Source organism: Daphnia pulex, chromosome 8, assembly GCF_021134715.1.
Source record: "Daphnia pulex isolate KAP4 chromosome 8, ASM2113471v1".
Classification (NCBI taxonomy): Eukaryota; Metazoa; Arthropoda; class Branchiopoda; order Diplostraca; family Daphniidae; genus Daphnia; species Daphnia pulex.
Window position 1 is genome coordinate 1,301,232 of NC_060024.1, and position 11,288 is coordinate 1,312,519.

The 11,288-nt window shown below is 38.8% G+C and overlaps 2 protein-coding genes across 3 annotated transcripts; both read right to left on the bottom strand.

Moving 5' to 3' along the window:
* Positions 1-192: 192 nt before the first annotated feature.
* On the bottom strand, positions 193-4,976 carry LOC124200711 (LIM and SH3 domain protein F42H10.3-like). 2 transcript variants are annotated; one of them, XM_046597016.1, is made up of 9 exons: positions 4,709-4,976; positions 3,790-3,884; positions 3,517-3,601; positions 3,345-3,445; positions 3,167-3,267; positions 2,046-2,357; positions 1,242-1,690; positions 870-1,173; positions 193-761 (listed from the first exon to the last, which is right to left on the bottom strand). In XM_046597016.1, exons 1-8 carry the CDS (start codon positions 4,775-4,777, stop codon positions 997-999), a joined length of 1,389 nt encoding a protein of 462 aa, XP_046452972.1. In that variant the 5' UTR covers positions 4,778-4,976; the 3' UTR covers positions 193-761; positions 870-996. The 2 variants fall into 2 exon arrangements, with proteins under 2 accessions (XP_046452972.1, XP_046452973.1); XM_046597017.1 differs by lacking the exon at positions 2,046-2,357 and having other exon boundaries at positions 4,709-4,962.
* A 3,011-nt stretch (positions 4,977-7,987) lies between these two features.
* Positions 7,988-10,738, bottom strand: LOC124200713. Its single transcript, XM_046597019.1, has 7 exons — positions 10,529-10,738; positions 10,328-10,420; positions 9,936-10,257; positions 9,724-9,878; positions 9,447-9,651; positions 9,134-9,385; positions 7,988-9,056 (listed from the first exon to the last, which is right to left on the bottom strand). Exons 1-7 carry the CDS (start codon positions 10,655-10,657, stop codon positions 8,575-8,577), a joined length of 1,638 nt encoding a protein of 545 aa, XP_046452975.1. The 5' UTR covers positions 10,658-10,738; the 3' UTR covers positions 7,988-8,574.
* Positions 10,739-11,288: the final 550 nt, after the last annotated feature.

Sequence of the window (11,288 nt, forward strand, 5' to 3'; positions counted from 1 at the left end):
TTTGTTTTCTATTCCTAGCAAACAGTGTTTGATTATGAGAAGTCAAGATGGAATGAGATCTTACCTGTGGTTATGAAACGGATTTTTGGAACATTCGTATTTTTAGATGTTATATCATCAGTTGAACGAAATATCATCGCTGAATATCGATTTGCGATACTAAAAGCAACATAAGCCAATTCAATTTCAATATAGGTTAATATACGTTCTTTATTTCCAAGGCACTTCGGAAAACATTGAAAGAGATATTACACACATCTCTTTTCCCTATCCCTTCAAAAACTGTCAGCCAAAAATACATTCGGACTTGTTACGATTTTACGAGGTTAAAGAACGAAACGCTTAAGCATGACGGTGAAAACACAAAAGGTAGAAACTGCGACTGATTATACACGCCTTGAGTGAAACCATTATTAACTAGTGATTGGTTAACAAGATATAAGTTTGATCTGATACCAACATTCATAGGGGGGAGGGGGGGGGGGAAAGGCAAATTATGTCACGTCTTGCACCCATCATAGCTAATACTAATGGCTATGGCTAATTAAAAAAAAAAAATTGGGACGTATGTATGTAAATTTCACGAAGGAAACAACAAAAAGAACACGAAAGACCGAAAGCAAGCCTTGAAAACAACACCATCGTCCTGTGTTCAGATGTTTAAGGGCAAGTGACGTAGCTGTCGTTTTAGTGCAATATATGGTAATTTGAAGATCAAGACTAAATATCACCAGGTATCGGATGTGTTAGCTGCGGAAATTCTGTTTGAAAGAAAAGAAAATAAAGCTTGAATTAATCATCAACAATGGAAATTTATAAAATAAAAAGGGGAAACTAATAATAATAATAAATAAATAAACAAAACGAACCGAAACTTGAATGTGTTGCGTGCAGGAAGGCCGATGATTAGCTAGGTTTTTCGAGGAAAGAAGGCAAAAAAATATCCGAAGGATAGGGATAGGGGCGGAAAAAACAAAAAAAAAAACAAAAAAAATATTAGTTGATGGGTTCGATGTAGTTTGCCGGTACCATTCCAGATCGACCGGTCCTCAGAACTGTTCCCATCATCCAGCCTTCATCGATTGGTTTGCAATCTACAATAACATCGCCGTCACGGAAAGAAACTTCGTCGTCATCGTCAGCATCATAGTCGTACATGGCTCGGAATGAACGCTGAAATAAAAGATGACACATATTATTATTTCATATTGCAACTTAACTATTAATGTCATCCAGTTTACCCCAGAGCTACGAGGCTGTGTATTGGCAGCCTGATGGTAACCCGAAGAAACTCCGACAGATCCTGTATAACTGCTCTGTTGCGACATGGTGTGCTGCTGGTGCCGCAAGGCTTGTTGTTGTTGCATGGCCTGTTGTTGCTGCTGCTGTAGAGCCTGTTGCTGCTGCTGCATGACCTGTTGCTGTTGTTGCATCGCCTGTTGTTGCATTGCCTGCTGCTGCTGCACGTGAAGAGCATGCTGCCTTTGTTGTTGCTGATAGTACTGCTGGAGTTTCTGTTGTTGAGTTTGTTGCTGTTGCTGCTGAGTCTGTTGTTGCTGTTGCTGCTGCGCATACTGAGTTGGTTGTTGTCCAGTTAACCTATATCCCTGCTGACCTTGAGAACCATAATTCTCATTGACAGGATCGTAGTCATTAATCGAACCGGCTCGGCGCCCTGGCGATTGGTTGGCTAAATAACAAAAAAAAAAAGTTGGTTAGAAACGAAATACAATTGATTTAAAACTAGCTTAAGTATCCACTCTAAAGTGATTCATTCACAACAACATTCTAACTTCTCCGATCCATGACGTCATCGACATCTATACACACAGTGTAGAAAAGTAATTACATACTGAAAATGACGTGTTCACTTTCTAAAAAAAAACGAAAAAAGAGAAAAAACGTACCCTCATACACTTAACCCACATCTAACGGACCAATTCAAGATCTTTGAACTTTAGGGCACACGACTGGACTGACATGCCAAAAAAGGACTAGTAACTGTGAATAAATGCAGACGGGAATATACAAAAAAAGCGAGTTACCCAACATGTTGGGCTGTGAACAATAGACCACAGTCGAACTTGTAGTTGACCGCGTGTTTTGCGAAGAATCCGAGTTGGGAGCGCCAGTGCGAATCGAAGACGTCTTCATTTCAGTTTGTCTATGAAGGGATTGAATGTGATGATTGTCCGGATGTTGATGTAACTGTTGTTGTTGTTGTTGCTGTGGATATTTAGAGTGATGTTGTGGATACTGCTGTTGCTGATGATGTGGGGGTGATGGTAGAGCAGTCGGTACACTTCGTTGATGTTGTGGTATGACTTCAACTATAGGGTCGGGTTGCACATCTTCCACTACAATCAAGCGAGACAAACACGAAAATCTAACATGAGTACAGCACAACACAGCAACAAGGTGATTGGCAAACGAGAGGATATTCGACGACTAATTCACAAGCATTAAACCCATCCAGCTATTCTATTCACAACTCTAACACATCCATCCCATTAACAGAAAATGATATGTTGAAAACCGGTGGTCTGGAGAAAATCGTTGAGCAAACTGGTCAAATTTCTATCAATCAAAAGTCTGTTTTGCGTCACCTGTGACACAAAACCTACGTCCATCAAGCAATGAACACAAGGCACAACACGAGGCACTTGACGGCATGCCAAAGGATCGATCAACATTTGATTCAAATGTTTCGGGGAATGCAAGTTAGTAGATGAGTTGATTATGGGGAGAGAATTTGTATCAGTTGATGGCAAATCATGTTCCACGTAGGAGTGACGTCTTTTTGGAAGGAGTGATGACAACCGATCTTTGGATAAATTTGAATCTGAGCAACTTTTAGCCACTGTCCGATTATCACATTTTTTCGGCTCATGAGGTCTCTTTTTAGACCAGACCTTGCCAGTTCGATAGGATTTCATAGGTGGAATGGGCTTGGCTATAAAAATATCGGGTATTGCCAGTGGGCGTATTATCGTAAGACGCGAACTCGTTTTCTTGACGCTGTCGATTGGGTATGATATCTTGAGCATTTTCTGCATCTGTAACGCAAGCTCGCAGCACGACGAGGGCAAAATATCTTTTCTAAGTGCCGAACGGTTCTTTTGTTTCTTTCGCATTCGTGAATTGTACGAAGTATGGTGGTAAATACCTGGGACAGAATTCTCGTGTCCGTTCGCTTCGTCGCCGGTTAAAGTCCTTTTCTGTTCCATAGCAGCTTTCTTTTCGAGGTCTCCATGATATGAAACATTACTGTTAGAAATAAAACGGTGGTTTCAATCGTGCACACTCAATTAATAGAAATTTCGTTAAATATATACGAAGCAAACCTTATTATCTTAGTGTTGGCTTTGATTCGAAGCGTTTCAGGGTCATCGGCTACCTGGGTGAATTTACCCTTGGCTTTCTCGAAATCGGCGTGGTATTGAACCTATAAAAATATATAAATAACGGAAAAAAGTAAGTAAATGTTTCTTTTATCTATCCGTTATTGATATGGACCTGGGATTGAAGTTTAGTATTCTCAGCAAGACGTCTCATTTCAGGTGTTTCAACAACAGTTGTCGCCTTTGCTTTGGGGATGTGCCTAGTTTTAAAAAATGCGAGTATTAATAGCAATACTCGCTCGATATTAAACCTGTTCAAATTTACTGCACTACGTCCGCTGCATGAAAAACATGTAACCAAATGTTTCAAACTTTTAGAAAGTAAATGCATGCTCTATAGTCTTTTATGGAAATTTAATATTACTGATTTAAACACAAGGAAACTTACGCTTCACAATAGGGCAGTTTGTTGAATCCCTTGTAGGTTTTCATGTTGAGGGCCATACTGCAGGTTTGGCATTTGAAACATGTTTTGTGCCATAGCTAGAACATAAAAAAAAATCAATCATTGTATGTAGGTAGCAACAAACTGAAACAGAGATAAATAACCACAACTAATTATACTTATTGTACTATAAGAAAACCTTTGTAAACAAGATTAAAGCTATGCTTTCGGAAACTCTATTGCCGATGTCATGTACGGCACTAATGAATGATTTAAATAATAAAATAAGTAGATCAAACATACGTCAACTCATGTGGCCATTGATAAGATGGGACTACAATTAGATTAGATAACCTAAATCAATAACTAAGTTCTTTTCGAGGCTGTTCAACAATTCATTCTGATGCTTCCATTTGTTGGGTCGTAAACGTTGACGAAGAATGATTAAACAATGATGATACTATATATGTCATGTGCCGTAATGGAGGATCTGTATACCAGAGAAAAATCTCCCGATATGGAAGATTTCTATTTCGTGCAACAGGTTTGTAAGGGCACTACAACAATATTCGTTGTTTAAGTGTTTTTGTTTATTTTTTTTTGTTTTTGTTCTTCTTCGTTGATGAAATTTCCAGTTACGAAAAGCAATATCAAAGCCGGTATGTATATATGTACATAAAATATTTCGTTGCAAAGATGCATGAAAAAAGAGAAACCCAAAGTAAGAAAAAAAAATGTTTAACGCCCGAGGTTGTCGCTCCTCTAGTAAGGAATGCTGTAAAAGTAGACTCTCCCTCTTGAAATCGTGACGGGCCGACCTGCGGCGTTTTTCATGAATCCCATACGTACACCACACATAACACGAAGCAATCTGTTAATTTACATTTTAACCCCTTTTTCCAATAATAAGTAACACAATTACCTTGTCCAGACACTTCAGTTCTTCTGTAGGGTACACTGCCTTATCACACCTTGAACAAGATTTGCTCATTTTTGTATCAACTCAACCTACTTCTCCCAAACCAAACTTTTCCCAGACACTTCCAGTCGCCAGTCCCCACCTAAAACTTACTGTTCACTGTGCAGCAATCAGCCCTTTGACTTCGAGCTTGAGTGTGGAATAGCAGAATGGAGCCTGACACTCTGACAGCTTGTTGCCCGTTCTGTCGGCCCGGCCGCTTGGCGCTTGCCTGTCTCTGCATCTCATTCCCTAAGGCGAGGCGAGACTTCGGGCCATTGCCGCTAGGTGGAAAATTTCGACTTTGAAAAAAACTAAATATGCAATACAACTTTATTATAATGCGATAATGCTTACAAAACAAAAAATAATATTTTAGAAAAATTGCATTTTTTTTAAATGCGTGAAATACATTTTTTAAAATGTAGGAATTTGTTTCGATACTAGCGCCAAACATTCGTGTGGATGTTCCGTTCTTGTAAAGGGAATATCAGAATTAGGGAAATTGAAACGTGGTTGCTTGTGTTAGAAATTAGAATTCCGTTTTCGGATTTCCTATGCAGTGTCCCGTTTGAGGGGTATTAACTTATTATAGTGATGGCGATATCTATATATATTATGTCTAAATTTCACGATCACTAGGCATTCTGATACGCCATCTAGTAGTAGGAAAATCAACTTAACGATTATTTTTCACACAATTCTAAATCGGAAAGGTTAGTCCGAGTAGTCCGAGAGACAGCAGGGTCGTCCTACAAAAACCAGTATCCTACAATTGGGATGCTGATTTTGATTAATTATGTTACGATGAGTCCGAATATTCAAGTCTGTCGCCTGGCAAATGGTCCAATCACGCCGAAAGACGCTCCCGAAGTCGGTGTGATTGCATTGAAAGTGTAAAATTGGCTATCCTGGGTAGTTTTTTAGAATTAGACAGGGATTAATATGGTAAGTAGCAAAATCAAGGAGCAGACCATTTATTTTAAAAAGGCCGGACAGACGCAGGTGTTTACAGGGTTGAGACTATCGATTCGATGAACGATGAAAACGTCATCGAAAATACTTTTTTAATTTGTTTCTGGTATCGCGCAATACTTTTCAAAATGGGTATGGCTGTTTAACACCAAAATTGCGTGAAAATGAAAAAGAAGGTATCCTAAAAATTAAAAACACGATCAAATAGAGCGAAGAATTCTCTATTTAGTCATTTAGTGGAACGGGAGCAGACCAAATTAATTGGTCCAAGTATCGAGCAGACGCGGTGCGGGTGTGTAACGTGATTTTCACACGAAGAAGCCTTTTCCGTGGATGGCAACCCTGCTTTCACCGCGCGAATTTCAAAATGGCATCCCGTTCCGGTTTGCGAGGTTCCTGTAGGAAATATCAATTCAACATTAAAAAAGCAAAAGTAAACATGAAATTCAAAATGAATGACATGAATCTGATTCGGTATGGTGAATCCGGAGGGGTGAGGGGGGGGGCGGGGGTGGCGGGTTTCGCCCGATGAATTAAGATATTTATTATTCTTCCGGTTCATCCTCGAAATTGTATGACAACACGTAGGCCTACGACCACACGACCCATTTCACGGGTTTCATGGATGTTGGAGGAGGAAATTGTGGCGGCCCTTTGAAGTTCAACATCATTGGCGACACGAAACATTTTCGACCCGGACATTTTTGTTTAATGTCGACACGAAATTTTGGGGAAGGGAATTATAAGGGGAAAGGGTAGATAATTCGTGTGACTCTAATTCATTAAGGGGTAGGCATTTCTTGACGAAAATTTGTCTGTGGATGCAAATACACTTACTTAATTGGTATTGGTATTGGTATTTTTTAGGTATACACTTACTTAATACATACACCACTTGTATTTGTATTTGTATTTTTGGTGCCGTCTGCTTTTTATTCACAGACTGGTCTTCTAATCTAGATGACCTTACGCACCGGCGATAGTAGATTGCTATGGTTTTTTGTTCGATGGCGTGAGCAGTGTAAGTGTTGTATTGTGTGGAAGGAGCCCCAAGGAGGGGGATGGAAGTACCATCATTGTGTACGATTTTTACTAACTAGTGGCCTGTGTAGGAAGAGATCTGTATTGTATGTGTAGTGGTAGTGCCCGGGTATGGGAGCAACTATGCTCACCAGGAGAGTCGAACTCAGGTCTCCGGTGCCCCCCGATCACCAAGCGACGCCTTATCCGACTCACCTACCCGCCCCCCATACACCACTTGTTGAAGTTTCAATCTACAAAACTCTAGACGTTACAAACAAAACACCCATTTTGATTGCCAGATTGACAAAAAAGCAGTCGGCAGGTCTTAATATGGGAGAAAATTTTTTTGCCTCTAATTCACCTACGGATTGGAATTTTCAAATAATTTTTTTTATTGGTGAATTCTAATAACAGTTGTGCACTCGTCCAGAAAATTTCGCTTTTGTATCTCTAAAAATAAGGGCAGGGGATGTGAAAAACTCTTTTGATTGGCAGATATAAAAATTGATTTTATTTTGAATTTTTTTTATTTCGCTCGAATAAACACGAATGCAACTACAGTCTACACATCTTGTTTACCTTAAAGGGAGCTTTTCACTATTTTAATTTGATTCAATTACATTTTAATTATTTCCTTCTCACGGTCGCAGGATTTTAATAATTTTAATTAATTAGGACTTAAATTTTTATTTGAATTGCCAATTGTCGACGAGTACACGAGCCCCTAGCACTAGCAATCGTGTCATTTAACTATAACACGAAATAATTTAAATGTTAAATTGCTCTCTAATTACATCCACAGTTCAATTTTGGTAAAGAAATATCCATTTCTTAATGAATTGGAAACGAATGAGTTTATTTCCCTTCTCCTTAAAATTCCCTTCCCCAAATTTTCGTGTCGACGTTCATTTTGCAAATTTTGGATGTTGAACCCGAAACCTCAAAGGGACGCCACAATTTCCTCAAATGGGAGAAAATTCAATCGCGTCTAATTCGTTTACAGATTGGAATTTTGATAAATCGTTTCACAGTTACACGTGTATAATAGTTGTGCTTGTGCTGTCGTTGCTGTTCATTTTCATACCCAGCGAATAGATGGCGCGTCTGTCCATTTCGGCGGCCGAAATTCACATTTGTAAATGAAAACCAAAAAAGTGAAACGCATTTGCTAAAGATAACCGAGATAGACATAGGGAATAAAAGCGTTTCATTCTCGGGATGATGTTATTAAATTTCGAGCTGCGATAGGAAAACAAATTAAGAAATTTTAATTTTTTTGTTTGAAAAAACTGTGGCAATCCAAACAAATTTTTCTATTCCCCCGCCCTTATGTTTACTCATGCACAAGCACAACTATATTATACACGTGTAACTGTGAAACGATTTATCAAAATTACAATCTGTAAACGAATTAGACGCGATTGAATTTTCTCCCATTTGAGGAAATTGTGGCGTCCCTTTGAGGTTTCGGGTTCAACATCCAAAATTTGCAAAATGAACGTCGACACGAAAATTTGGGGAAGGGAATTTTAAGGAGAAGGGAAATAAACTCATTCGTTTCCAATTCATTAAGAAATGGATATTTCTTTACCAAAATTGAACTGTGGATGTAATTACACTTACTAAATACACAAGCCAAGTTTCAAAATTCTATCTGCAAAACTCTAGACATTAAGAACAAAAAAGCAATTTTAATTGCCAGATTGACAAAAAACGGAAGGCCTTGAAATGGGAGAAAATTCACTCGCGTCTAATTCGTTTACGGATTGGAATTTTGATAAATCGTTTCACAGTTACACATGTATAATAGTTGTAATGTTGAACCCGAAACCTCAAAGGGACGCCACAATTTCCTCCTCCAACATGAAACCCATGAAATGGGTAAAGTGGTGGGTACTGACGTCATACAAAGACGAGGATGAACTGAAAGAATAATAAATTTCCACCCAGAGTTGATCGCCTTTTTTCAAGTTCAGCGTCGACTGGAGGGTCAACGGACTCAATTGATTAACGGGGCCGTTATCTTCTCTGACGTAACTCGCCCCGATTAGATTCCCGTTCGAAATAAGACGAGAATGAAACGCAACAGGAGATGAAGATGAAAGATACGCCGTTCCCGCAAAAGAGAAAAAATAAATTCCCGGTCGCGGTGCCGTGAATATCCCCGATGTCAAATCCATGGCATGTCCCTCGTTCATCACCGTCAAATCGTACGGAATCGGAGTGTACATTGTGGAAAATGAAGAATTTCTTTGGACGTAGAAATGGACGGGTGCCGATTTAACGTCGGCGTATCCGATCCATTTTTGAAAACCTTATCCATCAATTATAGAATTAGAAAATAGATAATAATTGCAACTGAATAATTCTTGAGAATCATCAGACATTTACCCGCATCGTCCGGTAGTTTAGTGAAATCGCAGTAAACGGATTCCATTTTCGCCGATCCCATGACGTAATAAAATCCGTTCAGGGTGTGGCCAATTAACCACAAATCTTGGCACGACTTTGGCAGTCCAGTCAAAGTCACTAAACCGGTGCAAACGAGTCGGCCCAGCGTGTGGACGCCGGATGAAGTTTCCAGTTGAGTTCGTCCGAAATTCAAACGAGTGATGGGCAGAACATTTTTGTCGGTAATGACACCTGCAAACAAAATTAATTTTATTAATTTTAATTCTAAATAATCGTGGGAACCGTAAGTCACCGTCGTCGACTAATTGAATTGGTGAAATCGTGTAACAGTTGCATTTCACCGCTGAATCGACACAGTTTCCATCAATTCCGCACTGGCAGGTGTGAACTCCGCCCGTGTTACTTCCGGCCCAAAAATATTGCGCATTTCCTTCTCTGTCATTCCACCAGGAATAGGCGACGCCATTTAACTCGAATGGAGCATAGTTGCAGTCGTACTAATAATAGAATAAAAAATAAAAAATGTGAAAATAAAATAAAATCAATTAAACTAATCAATTGAAACTGACTCTAATCGACTGATGGCATTCAGTGGATAATTCCATCAAAGCTTTGATTTGTCCCATTGACGAATTGTAGTTGATGGAACGTGAATAGCACCCGGCATCGGCGCAGTGGCCCACATTTATAGAAGATTCACTATCGTGTACAATTGAGGTTGATCCTGTTTTTATGGAAAGATAATGAATCAGATCTTGAATTGGAAATGTAAGTATTTCACCTGATGTCATATCGCAGTAAACGTAAATTGGGTTATCACCGACACCTTGTCCGTCCGGATCGATCCAGTGCATTCCGGATGGAAGTGAAGGATCGGCCGCATGAAGTTCTCTGCATGTCCTTGGGATTCCGATCTTTCCAGTTGATTGAATGGAAATTTTTTTATTAACTGGAAATAATTTTGAATCAGTGGAAACCGGAAGTTCAGCCGCTTCCAATAAGGAAGTTAAAATTCTTTCTTGATCCTGAAGTTTGACTTCCAGTTGGACATTTTTGGCCTCTAACTGAGTTACTTTCAATGCCAAATCTTGTCTTCGTTCATTCTTTCATAGAAAAGCAAAAGTGTTTTATTCACCGTGAAACTCTGAATTAAACTAACACCAGTAGACTTACATTTAGTTCAAGTTGCGCCTCCAATTGTGTCACTTTTGCCTGCTGTTCAATCGCTGTCGATTTCAAACTTGTCACGTCTTGTTTCATTTGAATCTATTGGTAAATAAAATTAAAATAAGTCATCAAAAATAACAAATTGAATCGAACTGTCGACAACAGAAGCATCGTTCGCATGAAAAGGAAATTTAAATTCATTCTCACATAATTTTCCTTCAGTTGTAGGAATTCTTCCTCCAAGTAAAAGGCAGCGCCAGTCGAACTCGGCGTCCAACAGATGAAAACCCACAGCAAAACAACTTGGGTGAGTGAGGCGACAGAAAAATGCGCCATTCTTTTGTTATTCGAAATTATAGCTAGATGAAACTGTGTTTTCAAACTGGACGTGCGTTTCAATTTATACACTTGGACCTGTTGTAGTTGCGTCCAACTTAAAGGTTAGTGATAAATTGAGAACAACAGGTCTTTGTGTCTGTAAATAAGAAGATAAATTTTCGATTAGAATTTTTAAATGTCAGTCTCATGGTCTGATGTTATTTGTTTTGTACGTGGCTATAGAAAATCTAACGTTTACTGAAGCGGAGATTACCTTGCGGACATGGTCAAACAGGGAAAATGAAAAAAAAGTTGTTATCAATTATTAACTCAAATTAATTTAATTTATAACCCGCGTTTTTATGTTTTATAATGGTATTCTAAAAAGAGAACTGACAATTACTGTGGGTGAAGGAAAATTTTAATTTAATTAAATTTAAATTGTCGATTGACGAGTGCACATTTGCTCCCATCGTGATTCGCATTAGCAATCGTTTAATTAAGTTTAAATTATCTCAATAACAAGTAAAATTAAAACTCGTCGTACCATTTTGATTGGCAATTAAGTTTCAGTAAATCATTTCCATCTTCTTCGATCGATTGGAATTTGGTTTTTCCGCTTGTGCGAATAAATATGGGGTGCCGTTTT

Bases quoted from the DNA above. Each gene is read 5' to 3' on its own strand.
- LOC124200711 (XM_046597016.1), bottom strand. From the start codon at position 4,777: ATGAGCAAATCTTGTTCAAGGTGTGATAAGGCAGTGTACCCTACAGAA. The intron at 2,358-3,166 runs GTATTTACCACC...GCTTGATTGTAG, and splicing joins ACACGAGAATTCTGTCCCAG to TGGAAGATGTGCAACCCGAC. The intron at 1,691-2,045 runs GTAACTCGCTTT...TTTGTTATTTAG, and splicing joins TTCACAGCCCAACATGTTGG to CCAACCAATCGCCAGGGCGC.
- LOC124200713 (XM_046597019.1), bottom strand. From the start codon at position 10,657: ATGGCGCATTTTTCTGTCGCCTCACTCACCCAAGTTGTTTTGCTGTGG. The intron at 10,421-10,528 runs GTGAGAATGAAT...ATTTACCAATAG, and splicing joins TACAACTGAAGGAAAATTAT to ATTCAAATGAAACAAGACGT. The intron at 10,258-10,327 runs GTAAGTCTACTG...TTTCTATGAAAG, and splicing joins AGGCGCAACTTGAACTAAAT to AATGAACGAAGACAAGATTT.